This window comes from Corvus hawaiiensis, chromosome 6 (genome assembly GCF_020740725.1).
Source record: "Corvus hawaiiensis isolate bCorHaw1 chromosome 6, bCorHaw1.pri.cur, whole genome shotgun sequence".
In the NCBI taxonomy this organism is placed as follows: Eukaryota; Metazoa; Chordata; class Aves; order Passeriformes; family Corvidae; genus Corvus; species Corvus hawaiiensis.
In genome coordinates, this window is record NC_063218.1 from 15,895,135 (window position 1) to 15,922,256 (window position 27,122).

Below are 27,122 nucleotides of genomic sequence, written 5' to 3' on the forward strand. Positions count from 1 at the left end.
TTTTCTGTTCAAACAGTAAAAAGGAAAAGAAAATGAGTAGTGAGGGGTGGGTTATGTCATTTTAAAGCCCCAACAGTCAGATGGCAGGCTTGTGAGACAAAACCTGAAACTATTATTAACCAATTAAAATGAAGTTTTGACCTACTTTGTGTCACTGATATTCCTGTAAACCAGCACAGCCATCTCAGTGAGACAAGGTATCTGCAGGATCCATGCAGAAGTCCAGCATGGCCTGGCTGCTTTGCCGAGGACAGAGCTACAGGTTCCTTCTCCGTCTGGTGAGGGTGGCTTGTCAGTCAAGTGCCTGAGGGAAGACACCAGAACTAGGGAGTGTGCCAGACTTGATTTACAGGTCAATGACAAAGTGCTGCTTTGCCTGCTTCTTCCTGAGTGATGTTTCTGAAGGTCTTTTTTTCATCTTGCCTCTGTTCAGCTGACTTAGCTCTCTGTTTATGAAGTGGAATGCAAATTTGAATAATCTGAAACCTGGGATTCTTCCCTTGACCTCCTAGTTCTTTTGTTCCTCTGAGAATATTTAGGGAACTCCAGGAACATATGTGTTCCTAGGTAGCAATTTCAGTTTGTGCTGCACACCCCAGAATGCCCATTTATAGCATCAAATCAGTCAATATTCCAGTGCAGCAACAGTATGATTAAGGTAAGCTATTTCTTGCCAGAAAGTGGTTAACACTCTAAGAATCTGCATTAGGCCAAATGTTCCTATTCATAGTTTATAAGGATCCGTGACCATGGAATGTGTGGAAAGGATTTTCTAGGTTCTTGAGCCTATAACTTAAAAAGTTTAGTTGAATTCTTAAGCCTTTTTTTTAAATTTTGGTTTTCTGTTTCTAGTCATGGATGCCCTAACTGGGTGAAGCTGTCCCACAGGGCTCTCAGTAGTGCCTTTTTCACTAGTTTAACTCTTAAAAACCTCAGGCAAAATACCCTGATCCTGGTGAAACTGAGTTTATTTTTGTCATAGCTGTACTTCAGCTACCATACCAGCATACTTCTCTGAACATAGAGAAGTATGCATAATTTTCATTTTGTATTTAGTCAATGTTGTTCTATTTCTGATTCTCCCTTGTGCATGATACTTCTAAGTGGTGGAGCCAGTTAGACTGTGTAGGTACTAAGGTCTATCAGTAATCTACTTACTGTGCTAAGACTACTAATGAAGTTATTAAATAAAATGGGCACAAAACCAGTGCCTGAGGAACGACACTAGCACAGCCTCTCTGGTTTGCCACTGCTGCTTTCAGCATGCAAGCCATTGTCAGCTTCTCTTTTATTTAACTCTTCATTCACCTTCCTGTGCTTCTGTGGGTCCTTGTATTTCTCCAGTTCCACCTGCCTGCATGCTTTACTGAGAAAGAAAAAAAAAGAAAGAAAAAAAAAAGAAAATAGCTTTGCTGCATTTTCTCTGTCTAGAGAATCAGTGGTCATACAGCCAATTAGATAGGTTTGGTCTGTCTTTTTGAGAGTTGCATCATGTTTTACTACATTTTTTACTTATGTCTGAATATCTGATTACTTTCTGGCATCTTCAGATGTACTGAAATGCTTTTATACTGCTAGGTCAGGTGAACAGTAAGTAGCTGTCATCTTTCCCTCATATAGTTGCCCTTTTTTTTCTTTAATTCTTTGGAAGCACTGTATAAAGGATACAGTTATTCAGAACCCTTGTATCACCATCCTCCAATCTCCTATGTAATGTTTTGTTTAATTGAATTTTGTTTTCTAGAGATGGGGGGGAGGGGTGCTTTTTGGGATTTTTTAAAAAATTATCCAGTTATAGGAGAGAGACTGTTTCCCTTCACCTCAGCACTGTAAACTCTGAAGAGTCATCTGACATCTGTGTATCTATACTCATCTCTGTTCACCAGCTTGCCTTGCCCCTATGACTGGCCTCTTTATTCTTGTTGAAAGCTGAAGCCAAACATTTGTGTAGAATTTGTGGCTATTCCTATATTATCTTTAATATTAAGCCTACACTTGCTACACAGAGATCCCAATTTTTCTTCTTTTTTTAAGTGTTTCCAAAATACGTTTCACTGTTTGGCATGCTGGCAAAAAATGCTGAGCGTCCTTTATTATCAAATCCTGGAGCTTTTCACAACTCAGCAGTCTTTACTAATTACTTCCTTTATACATTTGTCATCCTGAAGTCATAAATCTGCTTGAATTGTACACCATTCTATCCTGTAATTTAAACTAACACAGCTTGATGTAGTATTCTTTGTATTATTAAATTTTATGTTAGTTTTCCTGCTTCAGAATAGCTTGGCTATAACCTCCGAAGGATTGTCAGATGATCTCAGCACAGCAAAAGCAAGACGTTTTACATTCTCGTTTAGAAGGAATTTTGCTTAAAACGTTCTGCCTGGGCCACTGGTCTCCATATATGTCGGGTAGGTGCTGCATTGGAAGACTGTTCACCTGGGTGGGAAAAAATGTCTGATGTGTGGCTGAGCCATGGACCACTTGTGAAGACTTTATCAGACATGGCAGAAAGTAAAAAGCAAATCTGTTTTGCAGTTGTTGCAAAACAAACTGTTGGCCATTAACTATTGATCACTACCTCTGTGCCAGGATACTTGCTGATGCAGTGAGTCAGACCAACTGAGACTCCAGTTAGAGCCTTGCCTGTGTCCCAGCCACTTTCTCCTGACTTCACTTTCTGCTCCTTTCTCCGATACCTTCTAGCCATGCAGCACCAGTGAGGGATGATTGTAATCTCTGCCTGTGCCCTTCTTCCTCTGTTTGAGAAATGATGAGCTGTTTCACCTTTGCAGCTGTGTTCATTTCAGACTATTTCAAATGCCTTTACATTCACCCTTGGAAGGGACGGTTTAATCATTTTGTCTTACTGGGAGCAGTGGTTTCAAGCTGAAGTAATGCTTTCTAATTGAAAGGCAACTTCATTCTTCCATAAATAATACTTGCTGGAACAGAATGGAAGGGAATGCCACAGTCTCTTCAATCTCTTCATGATCTCTCTTCTGATTTCTGCTCATGCAGCATAGGGATATGATAGAGATCAGCCTAAGCATGGCCTTCTCTATGTTTAAGAGCAACCTTATGCATTTTTATTTTCCCTTTAGGCAAAGTCTTCAAAAGCTTTTGTGTTTCTTCCCTGTCTTATTCCAGTGCACTTCCCCCTCCTCCTTCTCCTCTATCCTTTGCAGTTGCACAAGCATTACTAGCTATCCAGTGTTCATGAGCAGCACCGTAAAAATGCATTTGGATGAAGGAGGTTTGGTTTTTTTTGAGAGAAGTATGTTTCAGTTTTGGTTTGTTTTTCAGAAGGGCAGGGGGTGAATAAAGAGCATAAAACTTTCTACTCGGACAGCTATTGCTCCCTCCACATGTATTTAAATTTCCTAGTATGCAATAAAGAGTACATAAATTCAGCAAAGTGATGAGCAGACTGGTTTTGGGTGCTACCTACATTTGCTTACAACTTGGTGTCATCCAGAGTCTCTTGAGTAAGGGAAGTGCACCTAGAAATACAGCTCTCTGGGGGCTTGTAGCTAACAGAAGCAAAGAGGGTTCTGGCAGCCTGGCTGTGCCAGATGGGAAGCTTTGTTGAAGGGAGAATTACAGCAGACACATTGGCAATTTCATGAGAAGTACAGCTGCACATGCAGGAGCTCTGACTCTTCTTGATGTTTGACAGGTGCTGCTGAAGAATTATCCAAAAGCTGAGCCTGAGCTGTGTGGTATAAGTCCAGAGCTGAGCTTTGTCAGCCCTTAGGATAAGGGGTAGTAGCCAGGCTTTCTGGGGCATGTTTCTTATGTATCAGCTTTTCTACTTATCTAATCCCATGATCAAAAGGAAGGAAGTTAGGCAGTCTATGTTTGTGTTTCTTTAAGAGAAACTTTCAGGATATGCTTCCTTCATCTTAACTTTCTCTGTATCCAGTAGATATTAAAAAACCAAAAGTATTTGTAGTACTGTAAGGTCTTGATATTTTGATTCCATATACGGTGATATAATTAAGTGTTGAAAACTTAGCGAGTGAAGTTCACCACTCTTGTGCCCCTCCCTCTGCTTACCTGGGCTGTACTGGCTGTAGTGCTGCAATATTTCTGTATTCTGGATTAGCTAGAGTGTTCTCCATGGATGGTTTCTCCATTCCACTCCTCCTCTGCTGTCTGCTCTCCTACAGGGTTGATTGAGCTGTCAGTTCAATAACTAGGCTACAGCTGACCCAGCTCGCTCAAAAAACATTAAAATTCTGCTGTGTAAAGTCTAAAAAAATATAAAGGTTTCTGGGTCCGATTTGTCCATTCCAGAAATGAGACAGAGGTTTTGTGAACCACTTAGTAGTTTTCCCATACCTTCCACTACTGAGATTTCCTCTATAGGCTTTTAATCTGGTGCACTGAACATTGCCTTTTTGACAGTTCCAGGAAGTAAAGCAAGGCAGGTTATGCTGAATGCTCATTCTCCTGTGTTCTTGTTTTTCTATAACTTGCTTTCATTCTTTGGGGCACTAATCCTCCCATGTCACACAGTTTCTGTTCAACTTTTCTCCTCTGCTAATCTCTGGATTTGTTCTGCTGCCCTTCTTAATCCACAGGAGCCTTGGTGACCTCAGGAGACACCCTTGGCAAGAGGCTTTTCTGGATTTGGATAACATTGATTATTTCTCCTGCATTGCTGAAAATCAGCAATTGCCTTTCAAATCATCCCTGAATAAGACTGAGCTGCTTAACCATTTGCCTACCAAAACCTGCTCATTGCAGTCCACTCAATGGGACATGACCTCTCAGTTTAATATCATGCTCAGAAATAGCCATTCTTCAACATCTTGGCAGGTTCTGGAAAGAACTTTCTGCAACTGCCAAAGTATTGTACAGGAGATAAACCAAGCTGTTGAACTTTAATTGCTAGAATTTATTTGTGTGTGTGTGTTGGGCTGTAAGTCTAAAACAAAGTTCCAGTAACAGTGTTCCAGTAAAGAAAATTGTTTCTGTGAAGAACTTCAGCCATAGCCCAAACATGGGATTGCTTGTCTTGCTTTTACAGAAGTGAAGGGGCAAAACTTAGTGCTAGCAGGAGGATGGTGCTCAGTGGAAATATGTATACTGGGGTCAGAGGAGTAAGGAGGGAAGTGAGGGGAGCAGCGGGAGAGGTTTGAGTAACTGGGATGCAGTAACTTATGCCAGTGTTACCGCACAGGCGAGAGCAGTGCTGGCTCACTCTTTGCTTTTGTGGGAGGGGGCAGAGCAGGCTGTGGGGAGGTGATGCTCACCAAGGCCCTGGGGGATTGCGTTACTTGGGGACAAGCCTCGAGTGTACAAGGACTAGTCAGTTTGTGTAGTGGTTGGGGAAGTGATCCATAAATGGTGTCTGTGTATGTTAGCATATGTAGTGTAAAAAAACCCTGTGAGATCCCTTTTCCTTCATTTTATCTAGAATACAGCTAGAAATGAGAACTTCCCAGATGTTTCAGACATTATACCAAGCTTCCAGGGGAATGGATGTGTGCAACTCCTGAAAATGTGAAAAGTGTTCACACATACTCTCTGGCAACTTGTGCCCAGCAGAATGCAAAGTAAACACAAGAATGCAAGAAAACACAAAGAAACCATCTGTTAAACCCAGAATCTTTCCTCTGGTGTTAAAGTTTCATTATCTGGGAAAATGGGAACCCAGCACAGCTTCATCGGCTGTGTTGTGCTGCTCCTCACCTTTAGGCATGTCGTGATGCCTGGGATGTCACTGATACTTGCCTGAGATTCTGCATGACATATCACAGTGTGGGACTTGCTTTCCTTCTCCTTTGGTGGTTCTGTTAAACTAAGCTGGGCAGAACAACAGCAGATAACCTCTAGTGTAGAAAGGTAAGCTCTTTGGTCGGTCTTTAACTTCCGTGATTTCAAAAAGCCCATGAAGAAGGCAGGGTATTGTCCAGGTGTTTCCTTCCTGCTTGGGAAGGAGTTCCCATGTGAGGTGGTGGCTGTGAGCGATGCCGCTGCGATGCCCTCTCCTCTCGTCAGCGGTGGGGGGGGGAGCTCCTCACCACAGCGCGTTTCCTTTCTCAGATTGCCGATGCTGCAACAGGATGTGCAGGTTAATGCAGTGCTGGGGAAGGGGGCGTGGAGAGACAAACCAGCACCTCTTGGTGTACTTTTTGCTCTTTCTTTACACCCTTTGATGGTCAAGTCCCTGTTTGCCCTTTGCAATGTGTTTGTTGCCTAGGGAAGTTCATGTTATCCTTTGGTATCCTTTGGCCCCATTAGCAGCAGCAAGTGCTGAACACTTGCACTATCTGGGTGTGATGAAAACCCAGATAACTTTCTCAGACAGAGAGATGAGAAATTGAAATATCTTAAATAGCTTAAATATCTTAAATCACTTAGATATCTAAAGTTTTTCTTAGTTACAATACATGGGTATTTTAGGAGCTATGGAGAGCCTGTATACAACTGAAAATGCCAGGTAGCATAATGTCTTTCCTCATGAGGAAATATTTACTAATACATACTTTATTACCTTCCATTGGGTTTGGCAGGGAATCATTTGTGTCAGTTTTGTGCTTGCACAGACCTGACAGCTGCTTTTGTGAGTGTATAGTCCTAGTGGAGAGACGGGACAGGAGTGGACTGCTCCTCAAGGATTTAATTTGTGAAAGAAGCATGTGCTGCTCTTACTTGGCCATATGGATTTCCCTTGGTTTGTCCCAAGAGCAGTCAGGCTTCTGTGCCATTCTGTTCTGTCACTGCCACTGTGCACAGGTAGGTCTTACATGAATGGATGGATATGCACAACTGTTTCCCTGATTTCTTTCAGGAAATTTCCCCACTTTCTTTCAAAAGCTAGCACATTCTCTCCTGTAATTAGAATGTTACCTGTATTTTTGTTTATTTTTTACAGTAAGGTAAGCTTTTTAGAGTGAACTTGACAGTATTGATTTTTGTTGCTTCCCTTCCCTCTCCGAAGTGCTTAAGATATTTTTAGATGCTTTCTTTGAGCTTTTTGGGAGAGAACAGTGTCCACCAATAGATCAGTTGTCAGGGTTCAGCTTTCTGAAGACTTGGCTTTCTGATCTAGAGCTTGTGACTTGTGACTTTTGACTTTTTTTATTATGAATTCCTCAGCATTGATGCACAGCACATGTAAACACTGGGGATGGGGTTGGGAGAAGAATTTGAGAAGCTTTATTTTACAAGTCTTTTGGTATAAATGTATGTGATGAAAATATAGGGTAGAAAATAGCCCCAGGAGTGGAAGATGAGGGCTAAAATCCTGAAGGTTTCGTGCCGTGGAGTTTAAGAAGCTGAATTAAGATTGAAATAAACACCACATGTCTTGGGATCAATACAGCTTTAACTGAGTGTCTGAATAGCAGGATACAATAGATTTGTGTAGAAAATTCTGTATACAGTCTCAGGAGTCAAGGAGAAGAGAAGTCAGGTCAGGCTGAAGTTGTATGTCCAGTTCACAGGGAGGAGAGTGGTTAAATTACCACAGAGGGATTTTTGGACTGTGATTCTGTGAAATGTGTAGCAGAGCATTGACAGGTCCCTACTGGAAAGCTGAATGGATTCTTTCCCTTTGGTGGCATTTTATTAAGTTTTCTAGCACTTGAGCTAATGTCTGATGATTTGATGCTATCTTCCTGGTGAGAAGGCTTGGAATTCTGATTTGCCTTCTGCCTTCGTTTACCTCCTTTGGCTGAAAGTTTCATGAACATTTTCCACCTGCAGCATGACAGACTGCTGTGAAGGGACGTGCACTCCTGTTCTGCTGTTCCTAGCAGCAAATCAAATGAAAACATAGCAAGAGACATAGCAAAAACTTAGAGCAGCATCCTGGTGAGTGGAGTTTGTTAGCAGACTGGAGAATGGGAGCAAAATGTTTGAAGAATAGCTGTATGAGTCTTTTTGTTTTTAATGAAAATATAATAAGAGAAAAGTGAGGATAAATAGAAATGTAGAGATCGACTCTACATTCCTCAGGGATAAAGCAGTGGACATAGCTCTCTTTGGTTCAGATAAAATAACAGGTTGGTATTAAAACTTCATTTCATGTGAATGATAATCCAAAAACTATTTCGGAAGAAGAGCTTTACAAAAAAAATCAGAATCATAAATCCTGATCAGGCAGATTCTGAAATATAGCTGATTATACCATGGACTGGAAACACTGAATAAAACAAAAAATACATAACTATTTTTAATCATTATTATAAATGATATTTCTTTTTCCTAAATCCAGCATTTGTAATTGTTTGGCTTGGTTTTTTTTTCCCTGAGTGAACAAATCCAGATTTTCTCCACTTGGACATAGCTTTATTTTTAAACACGGCTTCCAGAAATGCATTTGTGTGGGCTTGCAGTTGGGACCAGTGGAGAGCCATGGCATTCCGCCAGGCACTCACCCTGTCCCTGCAATACAGATGGATTGCCAGGGTTCTGGAGAAAAACAACCCCAAAACTTTAAACAAATTATACTTAATGGAAATAAACATTTTTTGCCCTTCTCTGTAATGATTTGGATAATGTGCTGGCTGTGTGTTTCTGGAGGACAGAGGAAGGGGGAAGGGGAGAGGAGGGCAGAGACAGAGCTCTGCGTGCCTGTAACTTGTTCTCCAGCGGATTCTCTGGGAAGCCTGTGGGAGAGACTGTCGTTTCTAAGCTTGGAGCGTTTTGTAACTTTCAGCCCATCCTTCTATTAAAAGGTGGGCAGGCTGGCTGCAGCCAGCTATGATAAGAGCATTTATCTACTGGTTGGTTTCTTCCATATATGGATTTGAAAGACCAGGAAAGGCATAAAAACCATATAGTCATTTAGTTTGGAAAAGACCCTTAAAATTAAGTCCAGCTGTTAACCTAGCACTGCCAAGGCCATCAATAAACCACGTGCCCAAGTGCCACATCTACACATCTTTTAAATACCTCCAGGGATGGTGACTCCACCACTTCCCTGGGCTACCTATTCTAATGATTGACTTCTTTCAGTGAAGAAATTTTTCTTAATATGCAATCTAAATCTCCCCTGTTGCAATTTTAGGACATTACCCTTGTCTTATCACTTGTTACTTGGGAGAAGAGACCAACTCCCACCTGGCTACAGCCTCCTTTCAGGTGGTTGTAGAGAGAGATATGATCCCTCAGCCTCCTTTTCTCCAGGCTAAACACCCCCAGCTCCCTCAGCCACTCCTCATCAGAACCATATTCCAGACCCTTCCCCAGCTCCGTTGCCCTTCTCTGGAAATGTTCCAAAGCCTCAATGTCTTTCTTGTCATGAGGGGCCCAGACCTGAACACAGGATTTGAGGTGTGGCAACACCAGTGCCAAGTACAGGGGGACAGTTCCTGCCGTGGTCCTGCTGGCCACACTATTGCTGACACAGAATGCCAGGATGCCACTGGCCTTCTTGGCCACCTGGGCACAGCTGGCTCATGTTCAGCTGCTGTCAAATGGCATCCCCAGGCCCTTTTCTATCAGGCAACTTTTCAGCCACTCTGCCCCCAGCCTGTCGTGCTCTGCAGGGTTGTTGTGACCCCAGTGCAGGACCTGGCCCTTGGCTTTGTTGACCTCATACAGTTGGTCTCAGCCCATGGACCAGCCTGTCCAGATCACCCTGCAGAGCCTTCCTGCCCTTTAGGAGGTCAACACTCCTGCCCAGCTTGGTTTGAACTGCAAACTGACTGAGGGTTCACTCGATGCCCTTGTCCAGATCTTTGATAAAGACATTGAGCAGCACTGGCCCCAGTATTGAGCCGTGGTAAACACCAGGTATGACCAGTTGCCCACTGGATTTAACTCCATTCACCACCACTCTCTGGTCCTGGCCATCCCGACAGCTTTTACGCAGAGACAGTGCACCCGTCCATGTCACATCCACGCCGTGTACATTTACTGTGTACGGCTTTGACGCTCTCTTGCATGTCATGCACCTGACTTTTACTGGGTTTTGGTGGTAAGTGACAATGCCATGAAACCAATACCATGAAACCATGAAAACAATTGATCATGTCAAATGCAGAGATCATTTGGAGCGAGAGATGCTGAAAGGGAAGGGAAGTAGGAGGGCTCAAATTCCAGCTGATGACAAACAGTGAATCAGTGTTTGTCTCAGCAGAGGGCCATCAGAAATTTTGTACTTTGCTTTCACCGACTTCTTTTTGGGTCTGATACTCCACTTGAAAAGGCTTCTTTTTACCTTCTCAAATCTTTTTTTTCCTCCTGCTTTTACTTTTTTTTTTTTTTTTTTTCTGAGTGCATAAAAGGAAGGTGAATCTCTTCCAAATTCCACATAGCCCCGGAATATTTGTTTTCTGCAGCATGGCTCTAAACATAGAGAACGTATTTTTTTGCAAATTGTTTGATCCTCCAATCCACAAAATACTGGATGAAATTTTGAAGGTTTTTGTGGCTGAAATGTACCTGCTGTCCTTGTTGAGGCAATTGAAGTGGTCACTGAACTTCCTTCCAGACAAGCTGCTTTATCATGCTGTCGTTTCTCACATTGCTTTACCGGTGAAGGGGAAGGAAAACACTGTTAATGGGGAGCCTTTTTAATGCTTTCCAGTGTGCAAAGTAGGTGCATTTGGTTTCATTCTCAAAATATGCCCGTTGTGTTTAGCTTGTATAACTGTTGTGAAGAAGTTATCTTGCCCAGATATGTTATGCTTCTGGAAAACACTGTGCTGGAAATGCCTGGATATGCCTTGAAAGCTTACTTCTATTCTTGGGTCAAGGCTGAAAGGGAGGACTGTTTTCTTGTTTTCTGAATGTTTCTGTGCAGATTGAGCTGAAAGTTCGGGAAGAATGTAGAGGGGTAACCAATTTCAAGTACTTATTTGCTTCTTACCATTTTTCAAACTGCAAGTCCTGAAAATGGATTAATTCAGAATTTTGTACCTTGGCAACTGGGAACTTTCTGACCTAGTTAAATGAACCCTTTGTTTTGCTATTTCCTTCCAGATGTGATAGGCAGATGGAAAAAAATCAGAAGAAGCAGTGTGGTCATCTGAGATTTCTTTTAAGGATATTAACTGATTTTTCTGGAACTTGGTTACAGAAGTTAATTATCTCCTCCCGTGTCCTTTAGCCAAGCTGCAGTTCACTTCATTTTGCAGACCCTTAGGCTGTCCCTTAGCTTTTGTGCTGCACTACTTGTGAGAGTGAAAACATGTCAGTACAGCCAAACCTTCTGTGGACTGCCTCACCTGGCCACAGCTTACCTGTCCCTGAGCATCCATGCCAAGTCTGTCCTGTTGGCCTCTACCACGGCTTGTCAGGAGTGGCTGCCCACCTGTGAGCGGTGCCTCTGTTCGTCTCCTCCGAAGAGAGACACAAAAACTGTTTTCCAGTTGTATTGGAATCTGCATGAGGACGTCAAAGGGCCCCAACCCATAACTGTTAGTAGGAGCATATAGTAATGGGCAAGCAAAGGTGGTCTCTGAGGGAGGAAATGGCAGGCTTTCAATTTGCTTTTGTGCCATAGGTAACTTCAGTTATTCTGCTCGGGGAAGCCTGGCCCAGATAAGAGAGCCTACACAAGAAAAGCAATTCAGCTCTGTGGATCGGTTACATTAGCAACTAGCAAATTAGTATAAGGCTGATAGATCTCTGCTGGTTTCATTTTATTGGTTTTATCTTGTCTTATCTTTACCTTCTTTAAAGCACTCACTCCTTAATTCAAAGCAGGGTCATTTCTGTAGGGTGGGAGATTTTAGTAGGACAAAACTCAAGCTAACAAGACAGAAAACAGCATCATCAGCAGCCTCTTCTGCCCAGCCTCTTCCTCTCCCTCCTGTGCCTCCCATACCCTTCTTTACCAGAGTTGAATAAAAAAGAAAGCAGCAATAGAAAGGCTCATGCAGGTAAAATCAGATGCTAATTTTAGTTTAGTAAGCACACATCCATCTTTCCTCTCAGAGATGTTCCTGGTTTGATGTTTACAAGGTTAAGTTGTCATTAATGCAGCAGGTCTGACAATTGGTTGAATTGAATCTCACAGCTTCTGTGCTGTGAGCAGCCTGGTGTGTTGTCTAGAACATGAGCCAGTTCTGGCACTTACACTGAACTAATGTTAAATCTGGTAAATAGCTTCATGGGATCATTAGGTTTCACGAGCATCTTAGGGGTCTGAAATGCATCATCTTCATCAAAGCAGATTTGGCATTAAATTTAGACTAAGTTGCTTAGGGCTTTGCCCAGTCAGGTGTTGAAAACCTTGAAGAATGGAGATCCCACTACCTCTGTGGGACTCTGCTGTAACCAGACTGCCCTTCCTGATTTAGTTGGAATATCCATAGTTTTGATTTATATCCTGATAAATCCAAGCCCTCACACTGGCCCGCTCTCTTAGGATTCTTCGCATGCATCCCATCAGGTCCAGTAGGCTTCTTTGCATTAATATTTCATCAAGAGAAAATTCCTCAATCCTTTTCCAGTGCAGGTCGTTCCTCTGCTCTTGAACCCTGTTTTGGTACTAGAACCAAGCCCTCTAACACATTGCCACCATTTTCATGCCTTCCTGTGCTGTCTGGAGCAGGCTTTCTGCACACCCCACCCCAAATCTTTGCCTCCAGCCAAAGTCTGCTGTTGGGAGTGTCTAGGAGCTGCACCCCTCCTTACCAGCTAAATAGCTGTTTCAGTAGCAGGTGAATTTCCACAGATCCTGAGTCACTTGCTTTTGTGTTACCTTTTTTCCTTTCCTGGGCGCTGTTTTGTGCAATCCCAGTGGGCAAAGGGCATAGCAGACTTTCCTTTTATTAGTGGTGTTAATCTTTGTTGGCTCATTCCTTTTGTATGTATGTGAGTGTACCGGGAAACTGAGCTGAGGAGGCGTATGTTGGCTTAGGGTGGAGAGGAACAGGAAGGTGTTTGGATGGAGGGTACTTGCTGGTGACTTCACTGCTTTTTCATGGAATTAGAGCTATGCTGCTGAGACATAAGTGTCTGAGTAAAGTTTTCTGACATTAAGTGAAGTGTAAATGCTCAGGGATTTGGATAACATACCAAAACAAAGGCACTGCGTAAAGTAAATGCCTTCTGTGTTGCAGCAACACCTCGGATGGTGGCAGGGACAAGAGTTTGGATCCCCCATATATTAATAAAATGTTTCTCTCTGGTTTCTTCAGCTTGACCTCACCAAACCCATTGAAGATCAGGGCCCTTTGGATGTGATCATACATAAACTGACAGATGTAATCCTTGAAGCAGACCAGAATGACAGCCAGTCATTGGAGTTGGTTCAGAGGTTCCAGGTAGGTGGTTCTTTCTGCATTTCAAGCAAGAGGATGAATTTAGTGCAGCAAATTCAGTCTGATTACTTTGCAGTTTGTAGGGGTTTGATGAGAAAAGCTGTCTGGCATGCTGCTGCCTTGCTACTGATAGCCCAGCAAAAATAGTTTTGTCAGTTTAAAATGGACTTGCACCCTGGGAAGGTTTTGTGTTGTATCAGTAAGGTTAGTTAGAACTGGTTTCCCACCAAATGTTCTTATGTCATTTCAAGAGTCTTAGTGCTGCTCACGAAGAGGAACAGGTGTTTGCCGAGCACTTTATGTGTATCTCTCCATGACAGAAGCCACTGAATTTGGCCCAGTTCTGTTTAGTCTTCCCAGTTCCTGGAATGCTAATTTCTGTAACATCAAGATTACTATGAGAGACTCTGTCCTCTAGTGCTGAAAATCGTGTTGTATTAATTTTTTTTTCCCTCAGGTTTACATTGAAGGTCAGAAATATGCAAGGTGTAGTGGTACAGAGAACTGTTTTCCCAAAGAAAAAGTGTCTTCAAAACTCATTCATTAGAAAAAGATTCTCTCCCGGTACCTTCCAACCTTTTCGGTTTTGGAAGACAGAGGATAAGATAGAGGGTAGGGCCCCTGTGAGCAGGCATCTGAATGGTATCCTCTCTCCAATAAAGTAAGGCCTTAAGCTTTTTCTTCTGCAGGAGGCCAAGTTGTGCCACATCACTGGCATGCAGGAAACTTCCACAGTAGTAAAACATATAACTAGGAACCAGTGGGGCAGAGCACAGGCCTTTCTGTGTTGAATTACCCACCAAAATGCATTTTTAGATTATACTCTCATGTAATTTCGAGTCCAGGACAGAAACTATCTGGAAGTTGCTGCCTGTCTGCATCTGTCCTGTATTATTTTTACGATATTGAAAATCATTAGAAATTAAGAGAAGCATATTCCCTAAGAAAAAGAAATTGTAAGAATACTTTTGTATAAAGTGTGTGGGATAGGGTTGTTGTTTTGAGTTTTTAAAACTAAAATCAATGACCAACCTGGAAAATGTAAAATGACCCCTTGCAAGAAAGCTATTTGCACGAGCGAGGTGTTATATAAGCACTGTGGTATTTCTGGCACCTACACACACTTGGAAATAGTGTGGTTCCCTTATTGTTGATTAAGTTGACTGAAAAAGTTCTGATGATCTTAACCAGACCAAACAGTGCAAAATTCATTATGCTTTTTTCCTGCTATTGAATATAAATGTGACAGCAAGATGATTCCTGGCAGCAGTCTTACTGTTGGCTCCATAAAGCAGTCTTCCAGGAAGCAGAGAGCAAGGGATCCTTGACCACAGGAGGAGGAATGATCTGCCAGACTATATTTATGACCTTTTTAAGAATGACTTTTTTTTAGATCTATGTTATAGAGGCCTTGACCATCTAATCTGCAAAGAGCTAAGGAGGAAACTGGCTTCATATTTACATGACTCTGTGTCCCTGCTCTCTGGAGTCTGTGATGAGCCCTTGTAGGGTCTGGCAGAGAGTTCTAATAGAACAGGAAGCCTCTTGGCATGCCAGTTTATGGCTGTTTTCAATTGCCTTGGAAAAAAAACATTACAGGAAAACAAAAATGGTACGGAGGAGTTGCCTGTTGACGGGGATTTTTAGCTCCAGAAGACCTTTAGGGCTGAGCTTTCTGAGGTCTTTGTGCTAGTGGGATGTGGTATGGACTGCAGTTTCTCAGGAGAATATTGGTGGGTGCAAACTGTTCCCCACTGCACTGAAAATCAGTGATGAATGCCTAGTGATCTCATCCAAAGCCAAAACAAAGACTGCATGCAGCACCTAGTGTAGTGCATGAGATGAAAAGTGGAGAACTATTTCTATTTGCTTTCTAGGACACTCAAATCCTTATTTTGGGGATGATGATTGTTTTTAGAGATGATGATCAGTTTCCCTTCCTACCCACTGTAACACAGGGCTGGACTGATTGAACACAGGTAATTGGTTAACTGTAAAAATTGGTTATAGTGCTCAGTGGTTCCTTCTTGACCAGAAGTACATGGAGGGAAGTCAGGTGAAGAGGCAGAGTCCCCAGGGTGCTTTTAACTTACTGGTGCTACAGTTCCTGCCTTCTTGGTAAGAAAGAAAACCAACTACCCCAGTTCCTGCCTTCTAGACAAAGTATATGGCTTTGAAAACTGAGTATGTTTTGGCTCATGTAAGGCATTGGGGAATCTTTGTTATGCTTTCATTAGAGCAAAATCCTGCCTGTCATAGCTGTACTGGGCCTTGAGTAGCTTCATTCATTGCCACTTCATATTGCATTCAAAATGATGGCTTGAATGATGGAAAATCAATAGGGTTATTAATTTGTCTTTCAGAGCTTTCTCTGAACAGGTTCTCTTTGCATTAGTCTACATAAAAAGATCAGATGCAGATTTTATGCCTAGACTTCTGCTATCAGGTTGATGAAAATTTAAAATGTCTCCTTCCCTGCTGCACTTCAGCTCTTGACTCTCTTACTCTGGAGTTGTCCAGGATGGGCTCTTCTAATCTTGATTGAGAAGCTTTCTTAGAAGGGTTTGGGACTCAGAGGAAGGAAAATTAGGGAGATGTTTTTGAAGGGAAGGAGGTAGGGGACTTCTCAGCTGGGAAAATGCAAGCAAAAAAACCAAAGGAAACTATTATGTCTTAGTAATTATTTTCTAACTGGGGGGACACATTAATACAAAATTGAAATGGTTTATTTGCACCTGAATTCACAGGCTGTGCTTTACCCATTTAAAAAATAATGTCTTAAATTTGTTGGAAGAGCCTCATAAACAGCAAACTTAACTGAAAATTTGTCATTTGAGTGCTAGGTGTCAGGATAGCTTCCCGTGGGTAGGTATTTGCAAGATGAAGCAGCAGTGGACTTCTGAAGGCTAAACAGTGCAGCTGAGTTAGAACTCAGCTTAGTCAGAACTAAGTCTGAATCTGATGCAAACTCTTTAGACAGGCTTGTCTTTACATCTGTTTCTCCCTTGGAAAATGTTGTCCTGTTTTTACAAGCGGTCATTGTCATGTTTCTGTATGTGGGAAAACACAAATCCAAATGGCGTTATTGTTTCTTTTGCTTACTTGTTTTCTTTTGGAATATTTTTTTATGGAACTTTGTTTAATATTAAACAAAAGATTTATATAAGTTTTATTACTTAGTAATAAAAGCAAGTCAATGAATCAGTGAATCTCTCTTATCATCTAATGACTTATTATTTGCAGTAGATACTGTATCAACTTTCTGTTAAAATATTTTTTAAAAAATCATTAGCTACCTTTCTTGGGTAAAATGACAAGCAACTCCATTCTCATCTATACACAGGCTTTTCAAGGAAAGTATTTTTTTTTAAATTGCTGGGTTATATCCAGAGGTATTTAATAGGGAACATGAAATATTTGGTCTCTTTTTGATTTCAAGTTTCATTGCTGGCCTTCTGCCAGGAATGGGGCTGGTACAAAGCATGATTTAACATCAGGCCTGGAATACAAACAAAGGAAGATCTCCTAAAAGTCCTTGTTTCTTCTTGTTTGCTTTTATTATGTCAAAGATTAGAAAGAGGAAAACATAGATGTTGTCTGGGTCAAGCTGAACTGCAGCCCAAGGACAGAGCCCTTTCAATCTATTGTTGGAAAGCCTAAATATCTTCCACATTGTTGCCTGGGTGGTTGGAGTCTGCTGTTGGATATCAGTCTTCAGTAAATCCACTGAAGTGGAGAGCAGAGTTGTTTTGCTAGAAGGATGAGAGAAGATTTGAACGTTCGAAGTTGAAAGGTTGTGCTGTACTGAAAGCTCTCTCCTGGCTTCAGTGTTTCTCTTTTCCTCCTTCAACTGCTTCATTTTCAAGTTCATTTCTATAGTACCTCACCTGCTTTCAAAATAATTAGGCAGAAACCCTTCATGTTTATCCAGATCTGTATTTCTGGTAGTGGAGTCCTTCTGTGCCACTGGAGCGCTGTTACTTAGGCTGCACCAAGGGTTTTCCAGTCTGTTAAGTGATCTTCACAGGTCACTTACTGGTGCTACAGTTCTGCCTTCTTGGTAAGAAAGAAAACCAAACTATCCCAGTTCCTGCCTTCTAGACAAAGTATATGGCTTTGAAAACTGAGTATGTTTGTAATACATGATGTCTGAGTGTGGAGCAGTTTCTAGTAAAGAATCAAAGTTTATGAAAGGTCTCACATCAGCTACCATAATGTTCCTGTGAAACTAACAAAATTGACTTTTCTTATTGTAATTTCCTCTTGTAGGGAATTGGTGTAAGGTTCAGATTTTTTAATTACTTATTTAAAGTAGTTTTCCATGCATGGGTATTGAAACTTTCTTTTGCGTGTGCTGCTGATGTACTGGTGAGACATGTGGGAGACTGGGAAAGTGCGGGCAGCCTACAGGCCCAAGGGGAAGCTGGATGATTTGCTTTGGGGATCCTGGTGCAACTGGATGGGTTTGTTTTTGAGTGCAGAGTTAATGCTTTGTGATGGAAATCCAAGCAATGAACAGCATTGAGAAGAGATGCAGAGTTCTGAGGACTTGAGTGCATTTTGATGCTCCTGTCCCCTGCACAGCTTCTGCAGTTCATCTCTAGCTGTGTTCAAACAGAAAGGACACATACAAGTACGCTGACCTTGTTCTGCATTTAGAGTCCTGTGCTTCAAAGGGGAAGCTGGTTCTGGATTCAGTTAAAAGGAGAGATGTGTGGCCTGTCCCCAGATTAGCTCTAGGAGACACTTAAGTTTCTAGCCCTTTCCTTTCCTTAGATGACACAGATCTTCACTGCCCTGCTCTGAGTTTTGCCATTCCTGTGCTCTCTGGCTGTCCGAGTGCCTAGGCCTGCGAATGGAGAAGAGTTGGAGAATAGCACCTGACACAGATTTAATGCTGAGAAATGTCTTTGTTTTGTAAAGAAAGCTCATTTGCTCAAAGCTCAAAAGCCTTTGTGTGTTTGAAGGGGCTGTTGCCTTTTACTCAGTGCAGTTCTTCTTGACATTAGAGTAGTTTCTTAAAGTCCTTCAGAGTCTAAATGGCTTTTGGAAAACCACTCCCACCTCCTTCATCTTCATCAGTTATTTCATGTTTGCCTTACAGAGCTTTTTGGAGGCTCCTTAAGGCAACAGGATGAGAAATCAGGCACTGGAAAGTCATCTTAGATGCTCCTTTCTCTTGACATGTTGACTGGTATAGAATGGCCTTGAGATTGTGCCTTTATTCCTGTTAAACTTTGTTATGCTGTAGCAAGCTTACTGCTTGGATGATCTTTTAATACGGTTTAGAGCTATTATCATTAGAAATAAAGCACTCTTCCCTTACAGAAAGCATAAAAAAGCCAGACTCCATCTGGAAATACTTAGAGTAATGTGAGCCAAATTAACAAGTAGAATACATGAATCCCAGAGAAGCAAGGATAGTTCTCAATGCTGATGTGAGCATCAGGAAAATTCGGGAAGGTACACAAGGAGCTAAGAGATGGAAAAATCATTCCCTCTTTGGAGGGCGTTAAAGGCAATGGAGTCCAAAGACTGGAGGAATGTATGTGTGAGGGGAAGGATTAGTATGTGCAGAGTAGGGGCTGGGCCAGGATGGAAGTCTGGGGATCTTGAAGTCAAAGTGGAACCAGAGGCGGACGGGTGGTCGCCACAGTGCAAAAGGAAGAGCTTGTACACACAACAGAAGTGCTGCAGGACACTTGCTGCCAGAGCTCTGCTGAGGCCACGTTTCAGAGCTGTGAGATGTTCAGTCTGGGTGCTGTGCTTCCCTGCTGCCCTGTCAGGAGCTCATCCTCAGTGTGCTGGGGAAGACACAGTGTTCACACAGAAGAGTGTGGTAACTCCCTGTCTTTTAAATGGAGGCACAGAGGGACTAAAAGAGCTGTCTTGTTACACTCTGGAGATGTTGAGATACTCAAGTACAGTTTCACTATCAGCAAGTTCAAGCTAATACCATAATCACTGGATCATGCTAGCTCCACAGGGTGTCTTTTAGGTGCTGCATACAGGGCACGTATGCATAAACATGTGTGGGTGTCTAAGAGGCATTCGGTAATATGATACTATTTGAAAGCTGATTGCTCTGCTTAAGACTCTGGAAGTACTAGGGGCAGCAGACTCATGAAAAGTGTATGTTCTGGGCTTTAGTGACTGGAAATGAACCCAGCTTCTGCTCCACTGAGCTGATGAGGCGTTTTATCCAGGCTGTACTGCAGGGTGAGACCTGGGTCTGACAGTCTTGATGACCAGCTGTGCAAAAGGCTGTCCCTTACTTTTCCCATGAGGCAGCAAGGTTGAACGTATCTTTGGGGAATTCATTTTTTGTGTTCTGCAGGGATTACTAAATACGTCAGACACAGAGTATTGCCACTGAGGGGTGCCTAATGCACTGTGAAAGAAAGCTGCTTGTGTCTTGTGGGTGATGCAGTAGGTTCTTTAAACCTCAGTGCTGGATCCTCTTAACCTCAAATGAATAATCTCCTTTTACCCGCCATCAGCTCAGACTATGTAGTCACCAGAAGGCAACAGTTTGCCAGTGCTAGGGTGGAGAAGTCTGCATCCCCAGTTAGTATCTGGAGCAAAATCACTTTCTGAGAATAGATTATGCCATTCTTTTCTCTCCAGCAAAGTGCATCTCCTGAGGCCACCTTGTCATACTCTGAAGTATCTTTTGTAATATGTTTTCTTCTTTGAAATAGTCAATTTAAATGAAGTAGAACTTTGTGGAAGTCCATTAATTGCAGCAGCATTTGTATGAATGGGTATTTAAAGAAGTAAGTGGAAACATTAGGATGGCTTTGGGAAGTTGGGTAAAACAAAGAGAGATGCTAACTTTGGGTATATTTGTCTGATTTTGAATAGAGTAAGATGGATGCATGTTTCCATTGACTTTATAGAGCCAGGTTGGGGTAATGATGAAGAAACTCAGCTCCTGTTCTAAGAAACAGAAGGAAGTTTTGTTGGGTTTGCAAGGCCAATACCTGGCAGCTGTGTCTGTGTTCATGGCCAAGATGCAGTAGTGCGGTTATGACCTCAGTAAATGGGGAATTGAGTTCCCAAGATGAAGATCCATGAGGTCATTAACTTTGCTTTGTTCTTGTAGTCAGAAAAGGAGAGTATGAACATAGAGAAGTAGCAAGCAATGAAGACACAGTGAAGCAACAATCTCTTCAGCTCTGCCAAAAAAAATTTCAGCCCTTATCATCCAGCCCTTAACACTGTCTTCAGCCCAGCTAGAGGACAGCAATAATAACGACATAAAAGAACCCAGATGTATTTCTGAGCCTAGTTCAGATAGTTGTGAGGTTCACATGTAGAAATTGAATGCAAGGCTGACCCCAAGATAGCTGTGTGCCATCTTTCTTCCCCTAATGGCTTTTCTCAGCCCTGCTCACAGCTCTTACTATGGCACTTTGCCACTGGCTCCCTTGTGAGGTAATGTGGTTGCAGCATGGGTTTTGGTACCGATAGTGTCTACAGGAGGAATTTGCCATCTAAACCAGTTAGCTGTCACATTTGCGTTTAGTTCAAGTGTCAGTGTTTTGACTGTCTGGTCACTTTCTGCGTTGCCAAAGTCCATTTGGCTCCCCTTGAAGAGAAGCTGGACTTCGAGGTTTTTAACATTATCTATTCTCTTCCCCATTATTTTCTCTTCTCATATTTTTCTACACTCTTCAGCCAACCTAATGCCGTTTTTTTTCTATATATTGTTTTGCAGGAGTATATTGATGCTCATCCAGAAACCATTATCCTAGACCCTCTCCCGGCTATTCGTACACTTCTGGACCGATCCAAGTCTTATGAGCTAATTCGGCAAATAGAGGCATACATGCAAGGTAGGCCAATATCTGCTCTCCCTGGAGGCTTTCATTATGACTAGAGAAGGAAGCAGCTTCCTTCTGGAGGTTGGATGTGAACTTTGAAGTAGTGGTTTTGGGCCCCTTGCGTTGTCTCTCCATGGGAGCAAAAACACTGAAGCATTCCTGTGTCACAGGATTGCCCTCTGGAATTCTGTGCTCTTCTTTTTCCATATACACAAAGAAGGTTTGTATCTGATTAAAAATACGATGTGGATTTAATGGGGAGCATATTTACCACAGTGAGCACTCTCAGAAATCTTCTGGAAAACACTGTCTTCTTGTGTGAGCTGGTAAATTGAAATGACTGTACAAACTCAGCAGTAGTAAGAGTCCTGAGGTCTGAATTGGAGGGAGAAGAAGAAAAATAGTTTTTGGAAAGGACCGAAAGAAATTAAAGTGTAAATACAGCTAAGGTCTTTGAGAGGTATTGGAAGCCTATTGCACAAGCTAATTGCTAGGAGGAACATAAATGCAGTTCTGGTGCTGGCTTGTTACCTGACATAAACTATTGCCTTTAATTGGTATCATTTGAGTTGTATTCCCATGTTTAGAAGTCATGCCTTTTCAACCTGAAAAATTCTATTACCTTCTCATTTTAACATTGTAACTGTTGGGTTGAGTTAGTCTTTCATTCCCTTTCTACTTGTGCTGTTGTCATGTTCTTGAAACATTTATTGGCTTTTGAATTTAAATCTAGAATAGCTCTGAAGTAACTGTTTCATATGTTAGATGACTGTAATGGGGGGAAATTGCATTTCTGAACTATGTTCTAATGGGGTGTTATTGGAAATACCATTGAGATTGTGTTATCACTGTCTTGATGGGCAGGTAAGAAGCTCAGCAATTTGTATTTTTATAGTTGTAGATTTATGGACATATTATTTGCATACAACCTGCCTGGCCCCACTGGCACCGTCTTTATGTAAAAATAAGACTACCAATTCACAGCACTCTCACTTGTCTTTTGGAATCTCTTAGGGAGAAAATACTTGATTAGTTTAGAAGGATTTTGTTTTGGAGTAGTTATTGCTGTTTGTGAGTAAGAGAAAGGTGCTGAGGGAAACCTGTGCTCTGAGGGAGTGGTTGGGATTTTGTTCTAAAAGCAGAGGGATTCAGTAGGGTTTGGTTTTGTTCTTTTTTTCTTAAATTGCTATCAGTACTATTGTTATCCTTATGAGAACAATATGTTTGGGAGAGCATCCAGTTTTTGCAAGTAGTTTGTCTTCCACATGTTTCAGCCTCCTTTGGTCAAACTGATGAGAAAAAGAAATAAATACTTAAGGAGGAAAAGGAAAAAGGAAATTTGTATTCAGGTAAAACTGAATTTAAAAGAAGCTATTAATAAAGTTGAGGAATTAAGTAAAGAATGGCGTTAGCTGTTGTCACTGGCTGCTGCAGTGTTTGGTGACCATATTTCCCCTGACCCTGTGTCTCCCTCCCCCTGGCACTTTTCTCCCTAGTCTCATCTTATTTCTGTCTCATAATCAGAAATATCATGACCAAGACCTTGAACCAACTCCATATTTAGCAGCGGAAATCTCAGGAGAGATGAATAATTGTCTTCTTGTTCTGGCCTAAGTAGATCAGCCTCTCTATTCCTGCACATGATGATGTGCAGTAAGAGAAAAGTTACACCACTCTAGACAGTGCTGTGGGTTTTCCCCCCACTTCCTTATTTTCACCTGCTAAGTTATGTTTTCTCTGTTGTGGCTGCCATCTCATATCCCAAGGCCATGAGCACTTGGAAAACTCAAACAAGAAGTAATACATCTGTGAATAGCATGAACTTTTAGGAGCCACATCTTTATTGTTCTGGAATTTCATTATGGACGTAACTACTAAGAAAATAATATCCTAGTCTTTAGCTGTAACTAGAGAGCTCTTTTTATCCCAGGATACAAAATTAATGTGATGGGTTAAGTTCAGTGCAAGGGATTATCTCTTCCAAAGGAGTGTTGTAAACTCAGGGGGGTTGAGTATGTATGTAAGGAGAAGCCTTCTGCTGTTCAAAGTCTTTCAAAAGAAAATTCAGTTTTTATTTACAGACCAGTTTTGGATTTCAGTGATTATTGCCTCTATTTGAATTATGTTTGAAAGTAACTATAAATGAAGCATAATCTTTATTTATGATTCTCAGTTTACACTTTATTTCAATGCTGTAGACTTTACAACAACTGGAAAACTGAAGATTTGCACCAGTTGGCTTAAAGAGAGGGTGACCACATGCTCTGCTGAGGTGACTGTATTCTGCAGCAGTAGGGCCCCATGGTCTATAAACAGCTTGATTTTAACTCACATTATTTTTCAGATGTCCAAGTCACTGTCCTTTTGACACAGAATTCTCCATGCTTCCTGAAAAAGGGAATCCCTATTTGAAGTGTCTAAACTGGGTACGTGGACATTGTTAGGCTTTCTGAAAGTCCCGTATCTTGCTCTTTCTGGAGTCAAGTGTCTGAGTGATAAGTACTTTGATCCAGCCTCCTGAGAATGGGTGGCTGAGACACTCCTTTTCTCTGCTACCACTCTGTGGCCACTAAAGGAACCGAGGTGGAGGAAGACTAGTAACTAGGCCAGAATTGTACCAGTAGTCTGAGGGAAAGCACGGGGTTGAACCTGGGCTTTCTATGTCCTAGTCTGACCTAGTAACCACTCAGTCCTTGTGGAAATAGAAGGTTCACAGACTTGCCTAATCACTGAAGTTGGAAAAGGCCTCTTGGGAATATACAGTCCAACTCCCTGCTCAAAGCAGAATCTCTAGAGCAGTTCCTCAGGTCCATGTCCAGTGGTTTTTGTGTTTCTCCACAGATGGAGACTGCATAACCTCTCTGAGAGATGTGCTCCAGGATTCACCTTGAACCCACTGTGCTAGCGTGCTACTAGCAGTGCTGAGGTGGTTTGCAGATTGTTGCTTTATTCAGTATAGGTAGTGATATCTCCCTTGGAAGGAAGTAGCACTCTCTTCTGGGGGAAAAAAAAAAAAAAAGCTTTAAGAGATATTTTAACTTTGATTTTAATGGATTCTATTTTGGAATCAATAGTCTGACTGGGGCTATGGCTTACTCTTTTTCCAGGTCTCTGTTATTTTGAGTGCAAGCTCTAAAAGAGCTAGTTATTCTGCAACCTGTGCTTCTGAATCTTTTAAAAAAAAGATTTGAAAAAATAAAGGTTGCATTCCCAGCTAGTGTCCTATATAGCTGTCAGATCTATGTTGAAATAAATCACTGAATTGATTTTTTTGGTCTCACAGTTGTTCTCTCAGCAGTTGTATTGCTTTATTTACTTATCTGTGAAGAATTGCTTCTTATATAAAAGTGCTCTTGATCAGTTTTGATGATGTTTGGTGAAAGATTAGGAGCAAATTCCTTTTTTAACAGGTTATTGTATGGTTGGAACTGTGTCAGCCTTTTTAAAGCTCTAACCTAATGAAAGTAACTAAATTTTCTGATGCTGTGTTGAAAACTTGTGATCCTTCAGGTTTGAAGTTCAAAATCTGGCACTTAAAATCATGCTTAAGATGGTAATGGATGAGCACTGTGACTGGGCACTAACTAAGCTTTTCATATTACATTTTTTGTTTAAAGATTAAAAGCTTTTGAAATTCACTACCTATCTTAAAAGTAATAATCCAAGTTGAAGGAACTTAAACCAAAACTGAAGTAAACATGCTACTCACTCAGTGTGCTATCTAGTTAGTGTTCCCATCTGCTGCTCAGCTTCCTCTGCTGTCTCAAGTGACTTGCTGGTTTCTCTGATAACATTTGAACTTGCAGACCCTGAAGTTCATTTCTTTAACCACTTGCTCCTGGCTTTTTCTTCCATAGTTTAAAAATTTTGTTGTTCTTAAATTTAGCTCCAAATCTAAAATTTGTGCAGACAATAGTCTTTGTGGAGCTCTCCTAGGAGAGAGAACTCCTGCATGAGCCGAGCTGCAACTACTTAATTTCTCTCTTCATAGCAGTTGTCTTTGAAGTATGGGAGCTATTTCCTCAGGACACTCTAAACAGTATACACCCCTTTAGCTTTGATATTTTCATCCTGGCATGTAATCAAAATCATTTATGATTGATTGGTTACTAATATAAGAGATGCAGTTGCTGCTGTATGTACGCCTTTCTCATTTTGGGGGATATTACAGAACAGATCACAATATCCTTCTCTAGTCTGTGGATTTCTTTTTATCAGATTGTCTGCCTTAGAAATACTCCTCGCACAGCTGCATGTATCTTTTGCTGCTGGGAGGGAAGCTCAGTATGATGTAATAGGTAAGGCATTTGATTTGGGGCTCAGGGTTTTCTGCTTGGTGCTGGTTCTGCCTTGCTGCATGACTTTGGACATGGCGTGTCACCCCTGTGCATCTCTTTCTTTTCGTGACCCTCACCTGCCTGTCAAGATGCCACATTGTTTTGGGCAGGAGCTCTTTTCCAGGTGTACGTACACATACTCTGATACAGCAAGTGTCTGTGCCAAGAAAGCTGTGTAGGTATTGTTTGAACAGAAAGCGTGGACCTCTTGTGGAGTAGAAAACTGCGTCTACAATTCAACACCAGAGCCGATAGTCAGGGGTGGGTTTTTTGGGCATTACGGAGCATGTACATTGCTGGAGCAGTGCATACTTAGAACTTCTCAAAATCAGGCCACCCAGTTAAAAAGTGCATGAAAATAGCTGTATATACATAGCTTCAGGCATTCAACTTTTGAAACTGTAGCATCTTCTCTCTGTGGCCTACTTTTCAGGGCAGTTTTGGTCAGAGGGGAGAGAAAAATAGTCACACAGGTCAACTTCGGACACCTCTGATTTTTATTTGAAGCTCCTATTAAAGTGAAAAGAAAAATCTAGCTTCAATTTAAAACCTCTTAATCACTCACCTGGGACTCACTTCTTCATGCAGGGACATATCAATAAAGTATCTTTAGTTAGAGGGCTGATGTCAGTTACTGTAAATAACCACGCCAGTTTTTTTGGGTGCAAAAGTCTCCCTTGTTGGCTGTATCTTCTCTTTCCAGCAAGAACACATGCAGACAGATGTCTTAGTACTTCACTTAAAATGTGTGGTGCGTGTTCACTGACTGGATTTTAATTTCTGTATGAAAACTAGTACACCTGTGTGGAAGGAAGGAGTTGGAATGGGACTGATAGTCTCTGTGACTGTAAGCAGCTTGTCCAAAGTGCCTCAGCTCCCAGCAGTGTTGCACATGGCAGTCCTCTATACCCAGCTGCCAGCACTTTGTGGGTCTCAGTCCTGCTCTGTGGAACTGGAAACACACTGGGACATTTGCCCCAGGGAAGTGTCACCTGCCAACTTTCTCATAAAAGCTCATTCTTCCATCTAGGAGGAGGATAACAAAGGGACATCAGCATGTTGGTGTTAAGATAACAAGCCCTGGCTTTGAAATTTAAAGTAGATAGCTGCTTCCAAAGGACCAATGCTGTCCTGAAAGAGGCAGCAGGACAAGAAAGTGGGAAGCCCCTAAAGGAGCCTGGAATCTTCTGTCTTGTACCATATCTTGCTCTTGTTAAAGTAGTATACAAAAGGATTTTCCAAGGTAAGACTGTTGAAAGTTAGCCATTTCATAATCAGAACAGGCTCTCCATTCCCTTCCTGCCTCTCCTCTCCCCTTTCAGATTTTCATTATTTTGAGCTGTGATCTCTGTCCCAGCATAGGTAGGAGGGAGCTGGGGGCCTCTGTGGATATGGTGGGCACAGTCCTTGTTCTCCCAGCCAGGAGTGGCAGTCTGCTGGCCCGCTGCCACTGGCCTCCTGAGGTCCATCAGTTTGGGACTGTTCAAGTGACTCTGCAGGCCAACAGGCACAAAGCCCAGAGAATAATACAGAAAACATTTTTATTGTTTTGTCTCACAGTGTGCCAGTCAGAACTCCTTGAACCAACAAACAATCGTCATCTTGGATCTTAGTAGTCTTAATGGCCACTGAGCTTTCAAAATAAGCCTGCCTGTGAAGTTCAGATGTTATTTTTGGGTGCACTTAGGTTTAATCTTTAACTCTCATGTGCTTTTTTGACCAGATAC

At 41.9% G+C, this 27,122-nt stretch overlaps 1 protein-coding gene across 1 annotated transcript in view; it reads left to right on the forward strand.

Annotated features, from left to right (window-relative positions):
* ITPK1 (inositol-tetrakisphosphate 1-kinase) overlaps positions 1-27,122 on the forward strand; it is a 145,259-nt gene that overhangs the window by 59,265 nt on the left and 58,872 nt on the right. Inside the window, exons 4-5 of the mRNA XM_048307998.1 lie at positions 13,110-13,235; positions 20,953-21,070. Coding sequence (XP_048163955.1) covers positions 13,110-13,235; positions 20,953-21,070 — 244 coding nt within the window. The remainder of the gene's footprint in view (positions 1-13,109; positions 13,236-20,952; positions 21,071-27,122) is intronic.